At 33.4% G+C, this 26956-nt stretch overlaps 1 protein-coding gene across 6 annotated transcripts in view; it reads left to right on the top strand.

The window, feature by feature from the left end:
* The window catches only part of LOC132703142 (myelin transcription factor 1), a 456348-nt gene extending 429823 nt beyond the window's left edge, over positions 1–26525 (top strand). For 4 of the 6 annotated variants that reach the window (XM_060672236.1, XM_060672237.1, XM_060672240.1 and 1 more), the window contains 14 exons: positions 6324–6396; positions 6473–6513; positions 8481–8672; positions 9793–10249; positions 10308–10514; positions 10569–10778; positions 10893–11085; positions 13090–13235; positions 14394–14539; positions 15703–15952; positions 20689–20883; positions 22527–22795; positions 24210–24364; positions 24502–26525. In XM_060672236.1, the coding sequence (XP_060528219.1) occupies positions 6324–6396; positions 6473–6513; positions 8481–8672; positions 9793–10249; positions 10308–10514; positions 10569–10778; positions 10893–11085; positions 13090–13235; positions 14394–14539; positions 15703–15952; positions 20689–20883; positions 22527–22795; positions 24210–24364; positions 24502–24771 (2804 nt within the window). In that variant the 3' untranslated portion in view covers positions 24772–26525. Of the gene's footprint in view, positions 1–6323; positions 6397–6472; positions 6514–8480; positions 8673–9792; positions 10250–10307; positions 10515–10568; positions 10779–10892; positions 11086–13089; positions 13236–14393; positions 14540–15702; positions 15953–20688; positions 20884–22526; positions 22796–24209; positions 24365–24452 lie in introns of all 6 variants that reach the window. The other 2 variants (XM_060672239.1, XM_060672238.1) reach the window with 2 other exon arrangements.
* The last annotated feature ends 431 nt before the right edge of the window (positions 26526–26956 follow it).

Raw genomic sequence — 26956 nt, 5'->3', positions numbered from 1 at the left:
TCAGTTAAAAACAAAACAATTTCAAAAACATTACAGAAAAGCGCATTTCATGACTTTTGAAAGTAGTATTCGTAGTATTAACTTAAAGTTAACTGCACTACGTATTGTTAATTAACCAACCGTTACTAATTGTTGACTTCTCCAAATGAAAAGTGCAAAATATTTCGGACGTGCGAAAAATATTCCCCGTTTCTAATATTCCGATACTTATGACAACGATGAATCAAACCCGTCAAACAATTTGGGGTCCGCGTAGGTACAGAAAACCATTAAAACGGTTACTTTCGAGGGGATATTCGGGAAACGCGATGTTTGGATTGAAGAAATGAAGGGAGGAAGTTTAATTTCGGGTATTATTAGCAGTAAGGGTTTAAATTCATGCACCCTCTCCTGCGCCATAATATTTAAAATCATCGGTAGGTAAGTCCTGGTGTAGCCGCGACGATAGTAATATGATTTGTGCGGTTTCTTAGTTACTGCGGATGTTAATTTCGTCTCTTCTCCATAATACATTTTTGGTCGTTGCTGTAACTTTATAATTTTTTTTACAAAGATTTGTGGGACGTTATATAAAATGGCTGCATATTTCTTTGATTCGATTTGATATTATAAAATGTTCTCAGAACTCAGAAGAGCTGGTTGAATAGTTATTGGCAAATTTTCCATATACGTAGTCGTAGGGTGTATCAACTTGGATCAACACCAAGTGCCATAAAAATATTTTTTCCACTCAGAAGTTGCCATATCATCAAATATCTCAGTTAACACATACTTCAGGGAACAAGAAATTAAATTGTTTTATTATCGAATATCGACGGTAATCATAGTTATAGTTCTACCAGAAATATAGTGCTTTTACAACTAACCCCGTGATTAACTTTGCCTACTGTTTATTACTCAAAAACCGCAGCCACTAATCGTTTTCGATAAATATTGTCTTGTTTTATTACTCGCTTTTCACAGTTAGACCATCTTTGTTCTGATATTTTAGCTACGTCTTGGCGAATTACGTTTATGGTACTATCACTAAGTGTTGGTGCAGCATCAATACTTTATCAAATTTAAAACGGCCCATTTACGTTTTAAATAAAAATTTCAAGTTTCTAGAAATATTCATCATGGTCCATTTCCTGCAAGATCTACTTAATACAGAACATCTGTTGGGATGGTTTTTAATACTGTCCTGCGAAGTTCTGCGATTAAGGTGCTGTAAAATTCTTAAAACGTCAAAACAACTATATTATAAAGTGATTCCTTTTTTCAAATTAGTGCAAACATTTTATTGCAAACTTTTCTCACAATTCTTCCCTCAAACGCTTCTCACAAAATTTGATATTCTTAACATTCTGCTTTCCTTTGTTATAGCTGATTTTAAAAAAATATCTTATGATTCGCGGTAATAAAAAAAATTCACTTTACTTTTTGCAAGAAGCTGCAATAAATACTTTTTAAGCACTTTCTATTATATGCCATTCCCAAGCACAAAGAATCATTTTAATAGAAACTGTTTTAATTTCGGCCTTAATAGATGAATTTCTCTTGAAAAATTCTTAAAAACGCTTTATCGAATTACCCGCTGTCTCCATTAGCTCGTTTTTATACACAGTTTCGGTTAGTTTTTTATAAATAGACCGAAATTGCAAAGTTTAGTTTAAATCCTGTAGTTTGCATATACAATCTCCATAACTTTCTATGATTCATAAAAGAACGTCGCTATAAAATTTTATATGTACATGATCTTGTAAAAGAAAGGTCAAGTTTTTTCATGCACCCTGTATAAACTTCAAAAGCATTATGTCATTTCTTTAGGTACCTTGGTTTAAACAAAATACTCTCTACTCTACTAATTTATAAGATGTTAAATAGTGCCAAATGTTTATCCTAACATCAATCTTAATTATAGAACAAAAATATTAAAAAATGCAAAATAACCTTTAAAATGTGTAGTTGGTGTGGTTACCTGTGCCCTTACCACATGTATGTTCATCTCAGTGATGTTTTACAAAACTAAAAAATGTAAATGTGTACTTAATTCGTGTAATAACCACTACCACAATCGAGCTGGAATTTATATAAGGTGCTTACAATTTTTTATTGATAAAAAGTTCGTTAAACTAGACTGTTAGCAGTTAAAATCAACTTCTTCATTAATTTCCGTAGACAAAAGTGCTTTAAACCTGTACTTCTCAACCAAAAGTCTAACTTTGTCGGTATAAGCAGTATGGATATTCTTAGTTTAGAAACCTCCTCCGTTTATAAATGGATTTTGACTACTTTTGACGGGTTTCATATTACATATTCATAGGAAACCATGAAAATTGAAACCGATTTTGTTTCGGCATTTTTACCATTATGACTGAATAACAATATTGTTAAAAGTTATTTTTATTTTTTTATTGATATGGATAAAAGCGTATTGCCTTTTCTTCATGTAAACATTTATGGTTATGAATCTAGTCCTAACCAACTAATATTAATGTTGCAAATTTCCGATTGAGCGTAGGAATGCCTTACTTTTATATCAACGTATTTTAAACTTGAACGAAAGGGAGAAACTGTTTTTCACCGTAACTCGAACAATAGGTAAAAAATTAACGAAACAATTTTCTAAACGTCAGTCTTTTCCATAACTTGAAGTTGATTGGTCCTCTTTGTTGCATTTGCTAAAGATATGCCAGGTATTTTTACTAGCAATTTCTGGTTACTTGTTAAACCACTGTTTCTCTAAAAATCTCTTGCTATAAAAAAAGTTACATAACAACTTAGAAGGCACAAAGCCTTTGCAAAATATAAAACATCTAACAACTAAATAGTAACCACTCACAATAATATAATAATATTTTAGTATATTAGTATCTAAGTGACACTTCAGTTTCAGTTTCGAGTTTATTTAGGGACTATAGAAACTAGTGTTTAAAACGTTTCCCATCCGTGACCAAAGCATCGGAAATTCTCGAATTTGATCGCAACGGTGTTTAATAAAGCTGACATTTTAAAGTGCATACATGCACGCTTGATGGGTATATTTTCGAGGGTCACTGTACAATAGGGAGTGTAAAAACGTGTTTGAACTCATTAACGACTAACAAAAATGCAACCTACGTTTCCATCTGTTAATTAGACCGAATATTCGCTCGTCGTGTTTAGCCATAAATTTGTCGGTGTCGTCGTCGTGGTCGCGTAAAAACTCCAGCAGCCCGACGGCAGCAGGAACGACGGAGCGAGCGAGCAGCAGCGATCCGTCCTGCGGCGTGGGTGGCGTATATGACGCCAACAATCTCTAAACTGCTGCCTCTACTCCGCAGGTGCGGTGACCGCTATACGTTCGCACCCGCGCACCATCTCATCCATTCACGGCTGCGGTTTCTTTTTTTGGAAAAAAGATTTTTCTTGTGAGTCTCCACCCGTGCCGTTACGATAGGCTAATCGATCCGTCGGGGCGGAGTTTTCCGCACCGAAAGATATGCACATCAGCGCAGAAGATTTTATGTTCGTGTGTGCGTGTATGTTTCGTCCTTTTCTGTTTTAATTTGGCGTTTTGCAACCCGAGCCAGATGAGGAAAAAAAAACAAAAAAAAACGGCGGCGAGGTCTTTTTCGTCGTTTTATCTTTTCGTTTTAATGGTAAACAAGTTGAGCATACATATGGATTTAATAGCGTTCGGTATAGAGGCGGCGCACGGGGGTAGTTTTTTTTCTCTCAGTAACGAAGGTTCTTGTATTATGGTTGTTTTTTAAAGGTGGAAACGTAAGTTCGACACAATTATTTTAAAAGATCAGTCCAGTAACATAAAGCACAAGTAAAATATGCAAAACAATGCACTTTCGCGCTGAAGATTTTATCTTTAAACTCTGTGGTTCTACTGGCGACGAAATTTTTTCATTGAAATAAACAAATAGGTAACTCAGTTTCACATGAAGACAATCTTTTTGGGAACTCTGTGGTTTCAATGGCAACGTAATTTCCTCAAAAGATGATTGGATAATAGTTTTTCATGGCGACAATTTATCTTCAACATAATTATTTTGAAAAATCAGTCCGCATGACACATAAATAGAATTAGGTGCAAATAACGCACTTTTGCATGAAGATTTTATCTTTAAACTCTGTAGTTCTACCGGAAACTAAATTTTTTCATAAGAAGATTAGAGAGTGTTTTTTTTTTATTATCTGTTATTTTGAAAAATTAGTTCACATAACAGATAAATAAAATTAGATGGCAATAACGCACTTTCGCATGAAGATTTAATTTTTAAACTCTGTAGTTCTACTGGCAACGAAATTTCCTCCTGTTACGTACATGATGGTTTTTATTATTTATTTCAGTCCACATTAGGTTGAATAATGGTTTTTCATGGCGAAAATTTATTTTTAACATCATTATTTTGAAAAACCAGTACCAATTACACAGAATTAGAGTTATTTGCGAAAAATGCACTGTCGCATGAAGATAATCTTATCTTTAAACTGTATGATTATAATAGTAACTAAATTTCCTTATAGGAAGGTTGGATAATGATTTTTCATAACGTAATTATTTTGAAAATTCAAGTCTGCATAACACAGAAACAGAATTAGGTGATAGCAACCCACTTTCGTAGGAGGATGGATAACTTTAAACTCTGTGGTCATGATCGTAACGAACTTTTCTCTTAGGAAGATTGGAGTTTTTCACGAAGGAAACCCTAAGATTATTTACTATAATTATAATTAATTTAATTATAATAATTATAAACAATTATAATTATTTTGAAAAATCATTGCCCAAAATGCACAGTCAAATACAAACAACAATGAATGCACTTTGACATCTTATTTTTAAACTGTAGTTATAATAGTAACGTAATTTCCTCAAAGGAAAATTAGATAGTGAGTTTTTTATTATTTATTATTTTAAAAATTTGGTCCACTTTACACACAAATGTTACGTAAACATACATACAATTACATAAACACAATGCATATTCATGAAGATTTTATCTTTAAAATCGGTGTTTATAACAGTAACTTCTTCAAAGCATGATTACATAGTGCTTTATCTGTTAGATGTTATTTATTATTTTCAAAAATAAGTCCTGTCTTTTTCTTTTCAGTCATTGCTCCATTCCGAGTGTCTTGACTTATTCATTATACAAACCTCCATGCTTCCCTGTCTCTACGGTTCTCATGATTCTTGGTACTGATATATTTGTGATTTTCTTGATGTGGTCTATAAACCTATAAGGGGGATATATCTCTCGTTCTTTCGCCATCTTCTGGATCATAATTTTCTCCATCCCGTCCTTCCATGTCACGTGATAAAAAGGCTGGAGTATGCTTCGCTGGATATTGAGTTCGCTACTTATGAAAATATTTGTCTCACGGGCCATCCCAGAGATCCTCAACATCGTGCGTTAGCATGTCATTTCAACCGCCTCTTTTCTCTTGCGGCATGCAGCGTTTAGCGACCAAGATTCTGAGCCATGCATTGCGGTGTAGAATATCAGCGCTTTCAGAAGTCTCATCTGGGTCATTTTCCGGATATGGTGACCTTTCAAAATCTTCACCAGCCTGCCAGCTTCTTTTGCCATCCCAGACCTTCTCTTGATTTCTGACTCGGGCTGTTGGTTGATTTCGGTACCAGCGACACTGTCTGAGCTCGATCCACAATCAACAAACAACATTTGGTCCGGCATAATACACAAATTGAATTATGTGCAAACAATACACTCTGTCTACAGTCTGCATATTGCTCAAAGAATTAAAAGAATAGTAGTAGTAACAAAGTTTCTCATTGCTGACAGATGCTGTTTTTTTTTCAAGACCGCAATATGGTTAGTTTTGCTGGTTGGTTTGTGGTTAGGTTGGTAGTTAGATGGTTAAAAATGTGCAGCAAACATAAAGCATGTTGAGTTGAAAATGATTATCTTAAAATTTTTAGTTATTTCTGACAAATATCATCAGGATCCATAGAAGCAGTGAACCTGCTTTTTTTTTAATTTTATTCAAGATGGCAGTTTATTTGATCTTGGATCAATCGAGGCCAAATTTATTTTTAAATAATAATTATTCCGAACTTTTTTTATCTCACAAACGAAACGATTAATTTCGTTTTTCCCCGTATAACGAAGCTACAATTATTTAGGGCGAGCTGTTCGTGTCACACGTTTATGTTATTACAGAACAATTTTATACGTCGTAATTACTTGAACGCAGGACTTTAAATTGCAGATAAACATATATGCAATTTAAAGTTTAAAGATTGACCAATATTTTTACGCGGTTTTAATCACAAGATGTCGATCTTAACAGATTAGTACAGAACGAGTTTTTATCCGTTTCAGAGGGCAGCAAGTGTCCAACGCCAGGATGTGCGGGTCAAGGACACGTGACGGGATTATATTCGCACCACAGAAGGTAGGGGGACTTAATTGGCATTGTATTATCTAACGGTGTCTGTTTTTCGTACTAACCACGCATCTTTTAAATATAGTATTTCTGGATGTCCACGTAAAGATAAAGTAACACCGGAAAGTAAGTAAAACAGCGTAAAAGTTGAAGCAAACTTAACTCGTATCACCGTTAGTTAAGGTCTTTGATTAAAATGGCAATATCGAGTATCCAGTAATTCCCTGAGTTTTGGGGAAAAACTATTTCTTTACCGCCAAGTGGCCATTTCTAATCAAGGACGTTATGAACGTACAATATCCTCTCCCAATTGCTTGCTTTCGGTTTTATTTTCTCCCATTTTGTTGGCTTATTTTCGCGGGGTAGAGAGCGTTTTTGTCCATTTCCCTAATACGTAGCTTTCCTCGCACTATTCCTATCCCACTCTAGCTCACGTTCCGGATCAATTTCGACATTGAGTATAATAGCGATAATGATAACGGGGACCGCCCTCGTGTGTGTGTGTGGAAACGTCAATAATTTTGAATTCGGTAAAATTTTGAACCTCGCTCTTTTTTTATTATTTACGTTCATCTCTCTACCCGCTCAACTGATTGTTTTTTTTGTGTCTCTTTCTTCTGTAATGGATTTGATGGTCCCACACACTCTTTATTATACTCAATATAAGGTTACGATAATAATGGAGTAAAACTTTGTCCGTATATAACAATAAAGCTTCGTTCGTTTGCTTCACGGATTACGGTAGTTTGTTAAAATTTGTTTTGAGGCTTAGTGAATTATGGACAGAGTCTTTATTCACATTAAGAGTAAAACGGAAAGGCTAGTTTTGCGAGGTTATATAGCCTTTAGAACAAAGGTTTACTAACACAAACCTGGAAGACAGTTTTTATATTTCACCATTTCAGAATGGATGCTTTTTACCAAGATATTCCAGTATTTCATAGAGAGATTTTTTGTATGTATTTTTAAGTTAAAAAAAGGAAGAAATTCCAGAGTAATTCCAAAGAATTGTAAGTACTTAAAGCCATGCGACGTACACTCCTTCCTCTGCGGTTTACCACTCGGTATAAAGGTCCGTGTTTGATATACAGAGTGTGAGAAATTTGAAGAAAATGGCCGCAATTGTTAATAATTCTTAATTTTTTTTTCAGTTTAAATTGTTGGAAGTAACTAAATTAACTTAAAAAAAAAGTAAAATTTTAATTTTTAGATACAAGGCAATAATAACATTTCATTTGACAATGAATGAAAATGGTTTTTATTTTTTCACGCGAAAACTATACGTATACGTACCAGAAAAAAGCAAAATATGAGGTTCACACCAAATTGAACGAAAATTTCAAAAATAATATTTATTTTTGAAGAAATTGGTGATGTAACTAAAGCCTTCATTTAAAAAATGTAAAACGATATTAAAATTATGACAAAGAAAAGTTTTTTTTATCAGGACCTTGGAGGTATCTTTTTTCCTAAAAATACTTGAGAAATGTTATAGACACTTATTTAGTTTGTTTTTACCGGCTTTTTTTTCCAATTGAATCAAAACGACATGAAGCAAAAACTAAGAAATTGCAATTATTATTATGTTAAATATATAAAAGGTGTAATTGATAACTAAAAATGGAAGATGCGATTGCCCAAGGCGCGCATGTTTTCGAGATACAGGATGTTAAAGGCATTTCTACGGATAAGGGGTTCTTTCAATTATGTTGTTTATTTGTTTTTGTGCGCTCTCGATACAATACAATACAATAAGTAATTTTCGGAAAAATCCAGTAAATTATTTAATTTACGAAAATGGGAGAAAGTCGTTTATCTTTTTAAATTACTAAGGGATAAATTAGTCCCCAAATTTCAACACGCTGCCATGCGTTATTTTAACGAGCAAATCCATTTTGAAAGGAAAAAAATATTTTATAGAAACTACTTTTCTACATTCTACTAGGCCATTTACAAATGAATGTAATAAATAAGCAAATAAATCTGCCGGTCGTTAGTAGTTAAGCCTCCTCCAACTTTTGGACCACTAAACTAGCCAATCCGACGCGGAAAGTAACCTTAGTAAAAAAAATTGATTCCATGACGTGATCTAGTTCTAGCTATGCATGAAACTATCCTCAAATGTCCGACGCCGGGTTGCAACGGCAGGGGACACGTAAGCTCGAACAGAAACTCGCACAGAAGTTTGTCAGGTTGTCCAGTGGCGGCAGCTAATAAGCAAGCAGCCAGGGAGCAAAAATACCACACTAGTTTTCATCATAGACTAAAACCAAACCCGCTGTTTGGTAAGTGCTGGAAGGCACCATCCAGGGTTTGTTGTTGGGTCGCGTTAGGTCCCTCTATTTAGAACTATTATGCAAATTTGATAAATGTTTCGTCTACTATGAAAGAATAATGTTGATATTTTAAAAAATTGGCTTCTATTCCTTTGTCTTTTTGACTGCTGAAATCTTATAGCCAAAAACATGTTCTTTAATGATTTTATAGACGAGAAGGAAGATTTAATAACGATATCTCCCTTTTGAATGATTGGAAGTCAGTGAAATTTTGCAATAGAAAACGACATCTAGTAATAGGGATTCTTTCCCTTGATCATTTCTCATTGTTTAATTGTTTTATTTTCCAATATTTTCTTTAAATATTTCTGAAAAATAAAATGTATAGTAATCAGTAAACAATTTCTTAAAAAACTTCGGAAAAAGTGCTTACAAATTGATCTGCTTGGCAATTAAAAATATTTATATTTTAATTTCTTGAAGAAAGGAAAAATTTTAAATTTTCTCTTTAAATTTTTATGACAACTAAATATACCGTTTCATTATTACATGAAATTATTTTAGTTATATATTTTAATTATATAAAAAGTCAATGAATTATTATTAATTTATGAAAACAAAATAAAATCATATGATATGCAAAATATATAATGTATTACTTAAATACATTATTGTAATCGTATCCAACACAAAATAGTATGTCATTTTATAGAATTATTAATTATTCCTAGCATAAAATTATTAGTAGATATTCTACATACACAATATATTACATCCACTAGGTTCAAAAAATGATAAACGTTTGAAGTTATTTTACCCGTCGATTGGCCCTCAAAATACCCAAACAGGTGAAAAAAATATTTCGAAACGTCTTGTTTGATGCATGGATAATTTTTGATATATTTTCCACAAAACGCAACATATATTATACCTAAAAAAGACAGGCATGTTTTTGTCTAACCAAATTCTCTTTCCGCTTGAACAATCTTACTATTTCGCCTAAACAGTTTTGTCCATCCAACATCAAAACTGAAGAGTTCACTATCATGATTGGTTGTCCCATATAAAACACTGTTTAAAAGAATTGAGAAGAAAAAAGTTAACATAGTACAAGGTACCACTTTTCTAGGTACGTGCCAAAGTGACTTTTCGAACTCGACATCTTCCTACGAGGGCAAAAGGACGCCCACAGACGACGTGAAGTCCAATTACATAGTCCCATCGTACTCCAACGTACCGACTACCAATGCCGACGAAAAATCCGCTTATGACCAATACTACAGCGGTAAAACTAACCCAATCAAACCGGATGCGATGAAGGTACCTAAACCAGAAGTCGCAACCAGCTGCAGTATGTCCGGTTCGAACGAATTACTAGTACCGAAAACCGAACTCACAACCAGCTCTTGTCGATCACCTCCGTCTGGGATCCGATCAGCTTACGAGCCATATTTAAACCAAGATTCAAATTCGTCATCGCTGTCTAGCATGGAGACTATGAATTCCAGGAGCTCCCATCAGATGCATCATTTAAGCCCACATCCCAGCTCGCAGCCTTATAACATGGATCCGCAGATGCCTCACAGGTAACTTCAACAACCTTCTCCCAGAGGTGTAATTTCTAGTAAATATTTTCTCGGTCAGATCACCCTATCACCATTCCCCACTGTCAGAGGAAATATATCACAGGGAAAGAGTATACGCAGAAATGACGGAGCCCGTAACGACAATAGCAAGACCGATAGTGACTTATTCTAACGATATAGTGAACAGATCATACGAAACTTCGTTGGTCAACTCGGCGAGCCATCGACCATACGACCCGGGCACCGGTGGTAACAGTTTCGAACGGTACACCTCTACATCTCACTAGGAGCGCTTCTGTTGATAACGGCAATATTTTAGATACGATTCGAGTCAGTGTGTATCGCTCCAGCAACCTTTAGGACCTCCTCGAGTTCCTCCACAGGGTATTTACGGTTACATGGACGAATCTCAAGAGCACAGGTACCAACAAGAAGTAGCTGCTGCCCAGCAACACCAAATTGCGGCGGCAAACGCGCAGGGTCTTTTGAAGCAGGAAGAACAGGAACCATCGGCACCATTGTATCCAAGGCGAGTTGAACGCACATGTACTAAATACGTCTTTTAACGTTAAATAAACCAATAACGTAATTGTTTATGGGATCAAATTCCTGGTCGCTAAGTCGCGTACATATTCATTTTTAGGCCGATGTATCAATACGACGCGTCCAGTGGCGGGCCCGGTCCCCTTCCGGTGGGGTTTTCGGCGATCAACCTATCAGTTAAATGCGTGACGACGGCCCAAGCAGCCCAAATGAAAGGCTCGGGTCCCCATACCTCCCCCGGGGGCACAGTGATCGATCTTTCGACGTCTAGCGTTACCACCACCAGCCCACAGGTAAAATATTTTAAATATTATATATATAAATAGTAAAGAAATATAAAAAACAAAGGACACATGACGTAAAAAAATAGCAAACGTTATTTGAATTCGTCCTACATAAAGTTACCTTACTAAAGTTACGTTAACTATTTTTTTTTTCGATGAAAATTTCCTTTTTTTTTCGCTTTCGAGGACGTCATTTTTTGATACAGAAATTCGCGCAACAGTTTAATTTAAGGTTTGCCCGGTAAGCAGGAAACCTTTGAGCTGGAACAGACACCATAATTTACTTAAAACGGCGTTAATGTGGTCGTTTGGTTGAATAAATAAAGGTGCGGTGTAATAAAGTGTGATATGGTAATTGGGTTGCTACAGGTGGCTAGAGCGACGACTGACCACAATACGTCCCCGCATACGGAGGAAGTTCATTGAATAATAATGTTCTAGATTAACGCCCTTTTTCATTTGCGGGACATTTTCGCCTTCATTATGGGCGATACCATAGGCAATTAATTTATTACGTGATAACTGCCGGTTGGCCGTTCGCGATTTATGCAAATTTCTCGGATTAAGTGCATTTGGTTATAATCGTGAGGGAAGCAGGAAAATGTCCGAGGAGAGATGTCTCTTAAATAATTTCAACAGTATCGGGTACCAGGGATATTTTTGTAAGCTAAAAAATGTGATACAGGGAGGATCCTTACTTCGTTCGTTAAAATTTGACTCACGAGTTTTTAATAAACGAGTGAGTTAAAAAGTTTACCGAACGTGTTGTATACTATACTTTTTCTACGACCGTTAGTTTTTCATAGTTTAGTGACATGAACAATGATAAATGGTAACTGTTTCGTCCCTGGAATTATTATCGTAATCTGCTTCACTTTCGTGAAAAGATTAAAAATTATTTATTGCAGATCCACGAAATAAGTAATAAAATATATATTAAAAAGCCAATCTAATTGAACAACAAAAAATGGTCTGTATTCATTCCGGGTTGTTATTTATAGTTCATTTTAATCAAAATTTGCCTCAAAAATTAATATAGTGATACTATAACCAGTGTAAAACTTGATGCGCCTAAGACGGCTATTATTTATTCATAAAAAGGAGATTGATATTCGACGGGCATCATTTGACCTTGCATTAGACTTGTGAATAGGTTTGAGTTTTTGCTTGATAAAAATTCTACCGTCCACAGTTAAGATCTCTGTTTTTATTTTTTCATTTACTACCTCAAGAATCAATATTTCAATAAAAAAAACTAATAAAAATTAACTAAAACTAATCAAAAAATAAACCTTGAATTGAAATTGCAGGTCTTCTTAATTAAAAACCAGATTCGAATTAACTGCGTACGCACATATCAAAAAGCTCTTCTCAATTTTTTTTGTGGCGGCTTCAAAAGTTTCGGTGCTTTTTAACAGAGCAGGGAGGGCCTCAGTATCTACTAGCTCTATGAATAAATGACCCACTTTACATTAATTTGAAACAAAATTAACTAAATTGTAATGAGTTTTGAATGAATCAGATTGTTATAGACAACATACTAACAAACTAAATATGTCGATTTTACGTTTGAGTTAAAATTTAATTTCAACGTTTTTTGAATTTTAAATTTTGTGTCAATTGACATTTTGCAAGCTCTCAAATTACTATAATTTTTCTCCGTAATTTCTTGTTGAGAAGGGCCTACTTACATCAGTTTTGCAAGCTCTTAAATTACTATATCTTTTTCTCTAATTTCTTTCCTACTTACTTTTTTGTTATATTTTCATAAGCGGTTTTCAAAAAATTATTGGAAAAAATGAGAACATTTTTTTTTGACCCGTCATATGCAATTTTCTCTTATTTAACATTAGAACGAGAGATAAAAAAAGTATATTATGTTGGCAATTGACAATAACTAAATAACTTAAAGTACTTAACAATGAAGCCCATTCTATTTAAACCGTGCTCATATCGTATCGCATTTTTCAAAGGGTTAACGAAACTTTTCTCTCATTAAAAGTTTTTCTCCAGGTTGCCTACAGTTCGCCTCATTACGGAGGCCAAAGGGTGGGCGGGAGCCCTCAAGCCGCGGCCAGTCCCCATCTCTCAGCCAGCCCTCAAGTGCCCAGCCCACAGGGTCAAACTTTGGACCTGAGCGTCAGTCGTCTATCCCACAGGTGGGTCGGTTCACTTTTAATTATTTATCTTGTGAGTTTGGCAAAATTAAACACCGCATTGGTTGATCCACTGAGGACGCCAAAAATAACGACATACAAAATGACACCGTGTTACTTTGAAATTAAAAACCATTGGCGTAATTTTTTCAAAATTAAAATAAATAAATGAAACTAAAACCTTTTTTGGTCTTTTGCCACTTGACCACTTTTTGCCATAGTAATAGGTAGTGTTGGGGCTTGTCAATTGACAAGTCAAATTCGATCAAAATGTAACGTGCGTTTGTGATGTCCAATTTACCCAGAAGCCTCTTCGGGGAATCCCAATAAAAATATCCCATATTTCGATCAACTGACACAAAAAAATTGACCGGTTAATTCCACAACACTAATAATAGATATATGCAATACATTAATATAATATTACAATTATTATAGGATACAAATCAAATGTTGTCAAACTTGGACGAAATTTTCTCCCGTTTTTTTCGAAAAAAAACGGCTGAAAGCTAGGTCGACATTTATGTCAGGCAATTTTGCCATTTAAAAATTGAACTTGTCGTACGAATTTGTCAAAATTGAGTTAATTTTCATAGCAGTCGTAGAAAATAGTTAGAAAAAGGTTTTGAAAAAAACTTTTTGCATTTATTCTATTGGGAAATTGAATAAAAAAATATACATTTTAGAAGGACATTTCAAAATTCCACTGTATCGGTATGTGAAAAAGGAGCATTATTTTAGCTTATTGACGAAACGTTTTTGATACGTCGGGTTTGCGATGTGTTATAAATAGTTGTAAATTGTTACCTTATTTCTAATTCGTCATTTTGGACCGTATTATTATGCCTGATCAAATATTGAGGGGCTCGCTGTCACAAAATTACATTTTCGAGTTCTCCGAAGAAAGTTCGTACGAAGTTGTTAGAAACAAATTTGACGTGTTTATAAATATTTCACTTCGCAAACTAAGTTTAAAAGTTTTGTTAGCGTGCGACACATCGCAAACACCGAGAAGACAGGTTATTTTTTTAGCGTCTTTCTCGTTTAAATACTTTTATAGCCTTCATTTATGCTTTTTAATTAATAATACCTTATTAAAGCAGATTTTATAAAAACCCTGACCACTGGTTAGACTATTAAAAATTAAAAAAATCATTACAGCGGAGTGAGACCTGTTGCTGCGTTCACCACCTCGGGTCCTCCTCCTGGAGTATTGGCACCTGCTCCGGGTTCCGGATACAGTAGGGAATCGACTCCAGATAGCGGCGGTTCCCACTACATGGACGCCTACAGTCGGGATCCGGCAGGTGAATAAATTATTACAATTTTTTTTTTCGAAAAAGCAATAAATAATTATAAACGACTTCGTGTTGTAAATAAAAATGAAAATAACCGTCATCATCAAGGAAATCCTTTTAGAAAATAATTTTAATTCACTCTTCTATTCTTCTGTCACTGGTATTTATTTTATCATTGATACATCAATCGTTGTCGTAGGTAAGTCGTTGCATCTAATCAAGAATAAGGGACCAATAACATAAATAAATAAACAAACAAATAATAAAATAAGTAAATAATATGAACATATTTATTATTTCCCTAATTAATTTTCTCTCGTTATATTAAAAAGAAAAAAATATATTATAGTTTAAAATTGGAAATCACTGAGGCAGATACTTTACAACAAAATTATTTACTAAACACTAATTAACGAATATATTAACTACATTAAATTAAATAAACTAACCGAAACTGATTAACAATAAATAAAACGTAATGAAATCGTTAAGACGTACAGGGTCCATTAAAAAAAAACACACCAACAAGTTCGGTTAAAATATTAAAATTTGTGACTTTCAGAAGAAAAACTGGATCCTACTTAAAAAAAACCCTATACAGAGCAGTTTTCACATTTTCGTCAAGTTTGCGAACTATAAAGGGTGTCCAAAATCACATATGGCATCCCTGTTTGTGTCACCTTTCATTTTGTAAAAAAGTAGCCTTGGATCATGAAACCCGCATACGCCATAAAAATATCAAAACTGGGACACACTGTATATGTACAAAGAAAATACCAGTTTCAAAAGTCCACCACAGATATTTAGGAATTCTGAAAATAAAACCCGCAACCCCCCATGAATTTCTAATATTTCTAATGATTTTGGCCCTTTTATAAGCGGTATGTGGTATTGCGAAAGTAATTTTGACTTTTCTGGTTCATACAAGATGTAGTTATGTATGCATTGCTTCTTCCAATGCGGTATCTACCTCCAAAATTTTGCCTTTTTTGGATATCCTCTTTTAACACATAAAATTTTGAAATAATATTTAATAAGTATTAGAAAATATGAAAATTTAGATTTATTTTTTAGGTACTTTATGGGCCTAATATATTCCTTAATTTTTATAAACTAAGCAGACACCGAGTTTCGTTCCAGATTATTTTGTTTCTATTCTCTTTTCTCTACAGGGTATGGATCCATGAGTCCCCATCCAGGTTACGGGATGACCACCGTCGCGTCGGACTATGCGACGAACCCATACACGGCACCATATCCCGCTCCAGCCGGATACCCCTGCTCGACCGGAGGATATCCCGGAGCCGTCACCACAGGAGGTGGATATCCTGTGCCCCCAGGGGGTTATTCGCCCGGGGCTTGTTACTCGATGCCGCCGCCGCAGCATTCGCTACCCCAGCACGACAAATCGCCCAAGGACAGGTCAGTATTTATTGAAATTTTGACACAAATTATTAATGAGCCGTTCATTTTGAAAGTGACTTAAGTCCATTTATCTTTCATTTGAAAAACTTAAGGTTTTGCTTTTTTACAAAATTAAAAATATACGTAAGATGTATGGTTGACTTGCAATGTTAAATCGCATTTAAGGGATTTAATTTTATACATCCTATTAAAAATTTGCTATTATTAAATGTGTAATATGACCTTGCTTACCTCAAAAGGACTTAGGTCACGCTCAAAATAAAAATTTGTTTTGTTACAAAAAGTGATAGAGCTTTAGCCCGTTACATATAGGTTAAAAAACAGACAAAAAAGCATTTAAATTATATTTTTAGATAATAGAAATAAATTTAGTAACAAATTATTCGTTAACATTCTCAGTATGCTTGAGTGATTTGAAGTAGTTATGGTGTTCCGGAGGTATATACCGGAATAAGTCCATAATGTATCGGTATTTTAAGGATGTGATGCCTCAAATACTTTTATATAACGATGGCAATACAATATTCCCAAATTTTTGGATCTTTTGTAAACTGCTTCTTCCACGAGTCTTGTTGAATAAAATTCTCTTGTTTCATTTCATTTAGTATGAAAGTATTACCTTGCTATATGTTATAATAATCTTGTGGCACATACAAATAACTGATTTCTTTTTAACGACAGTTCTATAACGCCAAAATATCTGTCATTAGGTAAAAATGAATGCCTTGATATTAAAAATTTCTGTGGTCTATGATTTCCACATCATTTCCCATCGATATAATTTTTAACCACATTAAAGATATTTTGAAATATTGATATTTTAAAATATACATGTTACATTTATAATAAGCTACTGAAGTAGTTAACTTTTTGAATGGTAACGCTTTCTGCAAATCGAATGAAAAGCCAAAATAATAAGTTGGATTAGTATGGATGGATAATCTTGTTTTAACGCATTTCTAGCCGATTCTGCTAGCTTCAAATCAATACCTTGTTCTTCCATAAGTTCTTTCTGTTCTTCATGGTTTTCTGAGGCTTTGACTTTAATGTTTAATAGATCACATCTTTGACATGTGTCTGCGTGGTTGGTGGAAATGTAGGTTAAAATCCTTTTTGAATATTTTTCTATAAATCCATTTATTCACTGCTTTTAAATTATTTTCTTCACAGTGAAGCTAATAAAAATTAAACAATTTTTTATAGTCAGTTCAGGATGAAGATATTTTCTGTCGGGATTATGGTCCCCAGTATAATGGGATTTAAATTTCGGGAAACTGTTAATATGGTCTTGAACAATCATATTTGCTTCGTCACATATTTTTCTAGACGATCCAGAGTTTTTAGATTTTAATACACGTTTCAATCGTCCTTCGCTTATTTGAAAAGTATCTAAAAAGATTATTTTACAAACAGCAACTTTGCCTGTTTTAGAATGTAACCAATACGCAAAACTCTCATTGCTACATGAACCTTTTCCGTTTCTTCGAAGTCTTCATTTTACAACACTGCATCCGGTCGCTTCGTATTGCAATATATTTTGCTTATTAAAGTCTCCAAAGTTCCAAAACTCTCCTAACCAAAACTTTGGCAGGAATAATTTTTCCCGATTATGTATCATATATTTTCCCTGAATTCCGTTTAATTTTACGGATTTTCTGAATATAAGCACCACTTTCTCTGTTGAAGAAAAATTAAATATTATTTTTTAAATTTCAATTTAATATCAAAACGTAATTTAAATTACCTTCATCGCTGCTTTCAACATTTTGGGCCACACTTTTTGACATCGTCAATAAAAAGTGGACTTAGGTCACTTTCAAAATTACGATGTTCAGTATTTATATTATTTTGAAAATGTTCGTGATATAAAATTTTCAAATGCACTAAGTATATTTCAATACCTATTTATTTTTTTGACAGTTCAGTCCAGGACAAGTGCTAACTTGATAAAATATGAAAATGGACTTAAGCCGCTTACAAAATAAACGGCTTAATTATCGTTTCCCAATCCGAAAATTTTGTATTGATGAAATTAGTCCTAAAAATTAAAAAAAAAACACATTTTTTTTTCTTATGAAAAGATTTTATTAGATTTTTTTAATTTGCAACACCGTAAAAATAAAAAAAATAGAATCGCACAATATTTCATAATGAAATTAATTTATTAACAACAAAACTATAGCATTAAATTTGGAAACCCGTTTTTCAAAATCTCTTACTGAATATATTATCCAGTTAGCCGCACCGTAACTAATCTCCAGTGACTCACATTGATTGATTCTTAGAGCTTGTAAAAAATATTAAAAAGAACACTTACAAACAAATGCTGTTTGGATTCACTAATATTTTAAAAATAAGTTTTTTTTAATTCTGTACGTGGATACTTCATATATAACATCTAGATCTTACAATTTCTGACAACTTGAATTTTATGTCAAAAATGACGTTTACAGGTTTGAATATATGTATCAACTATTCCGACTGAAAACTTTTGTTATGTACAAATTTCTGTTTCAATTCACTGTAGTTGTTAAAAGTAAATAAATATAGGGCATAAATGATAACACCCCATTTTTATAATTTTGTCGCGTTCAACATTTAAAACAAAGGTATCTGTATAAGGTTGCCTAATTGAAGAAGTTGTAGTTTTACAACCAATGCTATAAATCATGCCCATCAACTAATTTTTTAAGACAAAAGTTATTTAAATTTTGTATAATTTCTTAAAAAATCAAAAACATTTAGAGATTTGCTGAAAAACATTCAGATGGACGAAAACCTACAAGAAACAGCGTTAACCATATATTAGGAAAATTTAAAAATTTTGGGGTTAATTTTTGTTAGTGGACTGTACATATTTCTAACTTACTTATTTGACTTTTACACCTAAAAGAACAGAGCTCTTCGGTATATATTTCTCGTCTTCGACGTATAGTCCCCGTCTGGCTTCCCCGCACAGCTGATCCAAATCAGCAGCGCCATGCGCAACACGGAACACGTGTATAACTGGTGGGCTAACCACTTGGCGTTAATTCGACCAATAAGAAAACAAATGCCCAACAACGAGGCCATTTTTTAAGAATCTCGTTTTTGGTATTATTAAGGTGTGGTATTTAAAATGAAAAAGTTGTTACTTATCCACAAACATCCTAATACATATATAATCGAAAAGTATAAGTGAATACAAATAACTTTTGTCTTAAAACGAACTTCTTGCTCTGCTCTAGTTACACCCAAAAATGAAGGTCATTTGACAAACAACCAAGGAAATACTATTATAATATAATGTTAACCATTCAAAAGTGTGTTAAGAACTGCATCGAGTCTTAATCATTCATTCTTGAATTTACTATTAGTTTAACAAATTTGGAATATACGGCAATAATCAAACTGACTGTAACAAAAAACTCCGACGGCTTGGTTATACAGTAACAAAAAAAAATTTGAAAACAGTGTAGGGTAGCGGTACCTACTCAGTTCCGTGCCACTGATGCCGATACGAATATCCCTGTCGAAAATGAAATAAAATTAGGGGCTAAATATAATTTCTGAACTTATCATCGCTTTGATTAAAGACTACATTTTATGCGTACGTCCAATTAAATGTAATAATGAGGTAAGAGCAGGGATATTAAATAGTTACGATTATATACCGTGATGCAAAGTGCGCGGATAAAAATAAAGTGCGCGAAGCCAAGGTGACTGAAACAAAAATACCCAACAAAAAGATAATTCCGCTGCTAACATTTTTCATTTAGGTATTTTCCACAGCTTGGGTACATAATACAAGCACGACTCAAATCTTATCACGGTCTCCAGCTTTACATGAACGGTAAATGCGATAAATAACGTGGTCCAATAAAAGCGTCGTTTAAAAAAAAAACATTTTCAAAAATAATGTTCGATGAAATAGGTGTGTTGGTATCGAACGACAGGTAAGATTTAATTATGTTTTCGATAAAACGATTAAAATAATATTGCTAAGACGATGACAGATACCCAATTGTATTTGTTGGTCTATAACGATATTTCATTTTATTCTTTCAATTCAATTCAAATTTTGGAATATCGAAAAAATATGCTATTATAGCTCCATAATTTTTTTTAATATTGCAGACAGGAAAAAAATGTTTGTCATAGTATATCATGTACAATCTTTAATGTTTCTATTCCGGATATGTCTGAAGAATTCATCAGGTGACTTTTTGTGCTTGAAATTTAAAAAATATACCATGTTATATTATATTGTTGTTATAGAAAGCTACTAATTATAAATAACTAACCTAACTTTCATTAATAACAAACATCGAATTTGTATAATTTCTTTGTTTTGAATATATGTTTTAATGACCGGAGCTCTCACATAACCTATGTAGGAGGGCGCATGATAACTGAACTAATTAGTATATGGCTGACATTGTTATTATTATTTATTTATTTATCTATTTAACACAGTAATTCCATCTCAAGAGTTATTATAAAAACTGTTATCCTTTGCAGCTTGATATGTTTTCATTTGTAAATATACATACAGCATTTTGCTCAACTGTTTTACCTTACGAAAGCTTGTAATGGCTGCCGCTAAGAGCATTAAAAAGTTGAATACCTTCCCTAAGCAAAGGCCGACTTTTTTTTAACAAAATAACGTCACAAATTACTCTTTTTTCGGACATTGCACTAATCTAAATCGATCTTGTATTGTATTATGTATTTATGTATTATTCCTGTTGTAGTTTGTCGGGATGTCCCAGATCAGACCGGGCGCAAATTCAGGCACACTCTCAAGAACTCAAGTGCCCCACTCCAGGGTGCGACGGTTCGGGACATGTAACGGGAAACTACTCATCTCACCGAAGCTTGTCCGGATGCCCGAGAGCTAATAAACCCAAAAGCAAACCCCGAGACGGACAGGATTCAGAACCACTCAGGTAATTCTTTTTACCAGATGAATTTGATGCAATTTGAAGAATAATAACCTCAAAAACGGATATAGGATGAAATTTCGAAAGCAGTTATTTCATATACAAACTAGATGAGCATAATAATTATGCGGCTGACAAAACCACACAACAAAAATGCCGTTTTCAAATATAAAATTTATGTATACAGTGTTTCCAAGATGATTGGGAGAAAAGTAGGGTTAATCAACAAGAATGTCATTTAAGGACACTTTTTTTTTAATTGTTAAGATTTTTAAAATATTATGGATCGATTGTAAATAAAAAAAAAAGTTAACTTAATAATACTAATCATCAAAAATATTTTATTATTACATTACATTATCAAAACCAACCAAATTTGTATCTGCGATCTTCTTCGGGATCTTGGAAACACTGTATACCCAAGTGAGAACAATAACTTCCGCCGTTACTTTTGATTACACTTTGCTTAAATATACATAAAGAAGTTCTTTGCATGGGTTTTGACGTTGAGGTGTTAATGATTTAGGAATATTTGTGTCCCACAGCAACTTGTGTTTAACCTGAATATCTCAAGCAACAGCAATGCTGATCGATTTTTGCAATAATCACACCTTTGCACTATCCGGAACCACTTATATCCCCGCCACTCTCCATTGCAAAACCTGCTTGTTTTGCCAAATGAGGAGCTGAGTGCTTTATGGCTTATAATTATTTACAATTATCTGGTCTTCTTAAGACATACTGGTATGTTGGAGCAAAGTGTGTATATTTCAATTAAGAAATATTTTACACATTTTAGAGAGGCATGTTGGTTAGGTTCTTAAAATTAATTGGTTTAGGATATTTTTGTGTGTAAATTTTGTTTCTTAATCACTTTTTTGATACTCGAGAACTTGAAGTCATCTCAAAGAGTATAAGTTCACACGGCCTTGCGATAATTTGATTACAAACTTATCAAGAGGGGTCTGCGCATTCATACACTGAAGCAATATTTAGGGCAATGCGTACAAAAATATAAAAATATGCCAGCGTTGTTATTGTAATTTAGAAGATTCAACGTATGGCTTTCATTTGATTCAAAAAAATTTGTGCACGCTATCAGATGCCCAATTCCGGGCTGTGACGGATCCGGACACGCCACTGGAAAATTTCTATCCCACAGAAGGTAAACGCCTATGTATAAATTCTTGTTAGTGTTCGAGTCAGATAACATTAATATATGAGTATTGTTTTTTTCTGATTAAGTTTTCCTTCGGATTTATGAATTATAGATAATTTCATGCAAATATCATTAATTTTATTAATTTTTTTTTATTCGTTAAAAAATGTTGGCATCAAAAGTAAAACCATCTGAATTAACAGAGAAATCTGGACTAATGGCAAAGTCAAGACAATGTCATCCTATTTACGAAGGCTATCTAGTAGAATCAATTTACAAAATGGGTATAATAAGATATAATCATTACAATATTCCCGGCTATAATTTACATATAATTAAGGTGTTTTAGAACCCGTAATGCAACAATTCGTATTTTTATTCAATAATATACACAGTAACAAACTCGTATATCTATGACAACCAATGTTTATTTGTCAAAAGCAAGAAATACTTAACAAGTTGTGGTAAATATAGTTGTTCTTTTCATTAGTGCATCGGGCTGTCCAATAGCTAACAGAAACAAGATGCGTGTACTTGAGAGTGGCGGTACAGTGGAACAACACAAAGCGGCGGTGGCGGCCGCTACGGCCATGAAATTCGAGGGAGTTAACTGTCCCACACCCGGATGCGACGGAACTGGACACATCAACGGTTCTTTTTTAACGCATCGATCCCTTAGCGGTTGTCCCGTAGCGGGCCAGACTGTCAAGAAGAGCAAATATCCAGAAGATATGCCGTTTTATGCTAAGGGATATACGGGTAAATTTATATTCCTTATATGTATGTATATGTTAAACCCCAAAAAGTCTTAAACGTATGTTTAGGAACTCTTTAATTTGAAATAATAGTTTAACAGTTTTAGTTAGTAGTTACCGAAAACATGAGAAATATTAAAAATCAACCACTTCTTACTGCTATCATATATAGATAATATAATAGAAAATTTAGTTACTAGGTTACCAGAAAGTTACAAAGTTCTATTATACTTGCAGTCAGCAGTTTTGGTATTTGTTACAAAAATCTTTTTTAAATTAAATATAAGTCATCATCTCAAAAAATTATCATTATTGACATGCATTTTTGATGTAGAACTAAGAAAAGGGTCAAAAAATATTTTAAAGTATGTAATTTTGAACAATGAAAAAAATGATAAAACACCACACAACCAAATTTTATTTTAGGTTTTTCGTGTAATCACAGAGTTGGAACATTCTCTTTGCCTCCTTTAAGTTAAACATGGAGTAAAATAGGTATAAGCGATTGTTATCAACATTTTTTATACCATAGGATTAATAGAGACATAAAGTAAATTGTTATGCTGAATTTGGTTTTTATTTTTTGTATTATATTTGGTTTATTTTTATTTAAAATCGCGAGATAACACAAATAACTATAACTTCGAGTTTCATACAGTAGCGTAGCGTAGAGAGAGCAATGCTTTTTAATCTGTAGGTACTAATTATTATTTATAAAAAATTGTGCATGATCTGAAACTTCAAACAGGAATCATCCATATAAAATTAAGTTATATCTAACGGTTTTATAAACTTCTCTAATATTAGACATTGATAATTTATGCTTATCGGTAAATATGCCAAGACAGATTTCCTATAATAAGTTTGTTTACAGAAAAACAATTTAATCTCTCACTAGGGTTGATAAACAACAAGAAATAACAGCTCTATCGACTTGCCCGAAGAATGTTGAAATAGTTTTGATAAATATTACTGAACTTAACGATGAACTGAAAAGTTTTTCTAGAAGATTATCTTTCCGTGCTATATGAATGAGATTATACAACTGACAATAATTTACAATTATAATCAACTATTCTTAATAACAATGGTCAGTATTTTCAGAAACAAAGGTACTTTTTTACTTTTGTATAAATTTCATATTTCTGGTAAACCTTGTATATACGCCGCAACAAGTTTTGTACGTCATGGTTTTGGACCATGTCAACTTTATATAAAGAATAACTTTTTAGCACCCGTAGATTTTTATGGAATTATTCAAACATTCTTTAAGGCCATAAATTTAGAATTTGTCCCAAGCACAGCTGAAATCCGAGCTACGCCACTGGGTACAATTTGCTCAATACAAAGAATTAACAATGCTTCAAAATTGCAACATTTATTGAGTTAATATCGACACTTTAAACTTCGCTTCTCAGGGATGGAACAAAATCCAAACGGCGGCGAAGATTTAATGACTTTGGAGGCGGAAATCTCGGAACTGCAGCGGGAAAATGCGCGAGTCGAATCTCAGATGCTCAAATTGAAGTCTGACATTAACGCGATGGAAAATCACCTAACACACGGCGAAAAGGTAAAGACGAATTTCTAGCATGGAACAATAAACATAATACGAAGGACTCAAGACTGGTAATGCACCTAACTTGTAGTTTCATATACAGCGTTATCGTAAAAAAGCAATCGGACTACACTAAAAATATTCCCCACCAGGAAACGCAAGCGCTCACCCAAAGGAGCAACAATTTGAACGAATACTACGAAAGTCTAAGGAACAACGTCATCACTTTGCTGGAACACGTGCGGCTACCAGGTGGCGCTGCGCCACCCGAAAAAATCGGTCAGGAAAATTTCGATTCGTACCTAACCAAACTACAAACTCTGTGCACACCGGAAGGGTATTGTAGTGACGAAAACAGGCCGTTGTACGAAACGGTAAAATGCGCGTTACAAGACTTTACCGTGTTACCCACACCTATTTAATGTGCGTGGCCCTTCAAACCAAAACATTCCTAGGAAGACGTCCCTTTAGATTTTAAAAGCGTTGGGACATGTGATAACCGATATATAAAAGTCTATGCCCAGCATAACACACACAGTATTATTGGTCAGGACATGTTGAATCATTCGAATTATATACAGGGTGATACAAGAATGTGGTGAGCACAATATGTCCCTTATTTATCACAATTTAAAAAAAATCAATTAATGCAACATAACAACAAAAGATAGGAAATATTTTTAAAAACTTGTTTCTCTATGATATTCTACTATCTTTCGATATGCTACTTACCTTGATATAGTCAAACACATTAGTCATAGGACAGTATAGAAAAACATATTTTCTGTTTTTCGTATTAACTCAGCAAAGTCGCATTAAAATTCAAAAATATTCGCGGTGTCATATAAGTATGTCTTGCAGGAACCTTAATGTGTGTAAATCTTATTCTTTTATGATACACCAGGTATAATTATGTTTAATATATATTGAACATATATTACTTTTCCGCACCACTGCACTACCCTGTATAATTAACAAACTTCAATGGCTTTCATTTACATTTCGGAAATTCAAAATTCGGTACACAAATGTTGAGAACGTATTTTTCAATGAAAACTGAGCTACAATTACACTATTTTTTACAGTTTATTAATTTTTGTTAACCTAATAAAAATTAATGAAGGAGCTGTCGCAGCAAATAAAAAAAAACTACAAACATACACACACATTGTAAACATTTTCGAATTTTTTAAAATAATTTATATCGAAAATAATATTTTTAACTGAAAATAACAATTTTGCACTGAAGTTTTAAATAAGACTGGACAATTTACAATGACGCTTTTACGCAAAATAAAGTTCAATCTGGCCCTCCGTGAATCAGGTTAACACATGTCTTGCACTTACATTTTCTTCGTATATAATTAAGGGCTAAATGTTACCCATAAGAAAACATTTGTACGTAATGTTAAATTGTGATCTCTGTATATAGTAGAGGTAAAATATTGTATAGTAAAACCGCCTCAATAAATATTAATTGTAAATAGAAACGAAACTGTAAATAACCCTTTAGGTTGTACTTACTGTATAAAACCTTATTTAGCTGTTCGTTTCGTTACCTTCCTTATTGTTATTATTTATTAGCTGTATAAATTGTAAAATTTTTTGATTAATTATAGTTTATATTTTAATAATACGGCTTTAACCGCATGGCTCTACGACTTTACGACAAACGTTTGATGAATACAATGACGTTGTCGTTACTTTAGCGAGGGAAAGTTGTGAGGAATCTACAATTACTAGAAACCGCTGTAATGTTACGAATTTTGTTTTTTGTTACGTTTACGTTAAAAGTTAAACATTTTTTTCACGACGTGCTAGGGCATTTTTTTAGATAATCTGTGATTATGTATACCTAGAGTAGGTAGTCTTATTATCATTATTAGAGTTGTTTACGAAAATTAGATGATTCAGAAATGTGCAAGGTATTTAAAATAATATACTCACATGGTGTTCAAATGGCAAAAATATGTTTCTGTTAACTTTTACGATTGTTTCAACGCGTTTTATCGTTTTCCCCTTCGACAGGAAATGTTTTTACCCGTGCTATTTAATCTTACTGTTGTGTCTGTAAATAAAACAAAATGTACGCGGACTCTCAATTCCTAAAGTAATTATTTGTTCACCAAATATATATGTTAAATACATGTGTTGTTATTATGAATAAAGTAACTCAAATGCCTTTTTAGTGTTTCTTTTATCATTGGGTATAAAAATAGTTAGTGTTGGGGCTGGTCAATTGACCACTTCTTAATTGACTAGTCAAAAAATGTTTTAAATAACATCTTGCAATTCTAGAGTCTTATCTATTATTATTTAATAAAAATATGTGTTTTATAATAAATTATTACGCGTTAGTGAAGTCCAATTTACCTCTTCAAGGAATATCCAAATACGATACTCAGCGATTTAATAATAATATCGACTCCATTTGGTTCCCAGAACGACACGACGGCGACGTAACGCACAATGTAAATAAATAAATATAAATTTCACGACATTTTTAAAATTATTTCGGTCAATTGACGCAAAAAAAAAATTGACCGGTCAATTCCACAACCTTAAAAATGGTAATTACCAATAGTCCGTCCGAATAAAAAAAGGACA

This window comes from Cylas formicarius, unplaced genomic scaffold, assembly GCF_029955315.1.
Source record: "Cylas formicarius isolate icCylForm1 unplaced genomic scaffold, icCylForm1.1 PGA_scaffold_6__28_contigs__length_40554024, whole genome shotgun sequence".
In the NCBI taxonomy this organism is placed as follows: Eukaryota; Metazoa; Arthropoda; class Insecta; order Coleoptera; family Brentidae; genus Cylas; species Cylas formicarius.
The sequence above is the reverse complement of the archived record's forward strand: the minus strand, read 5'-3'. Positions and strand labels throughout refer to the sequence as shown.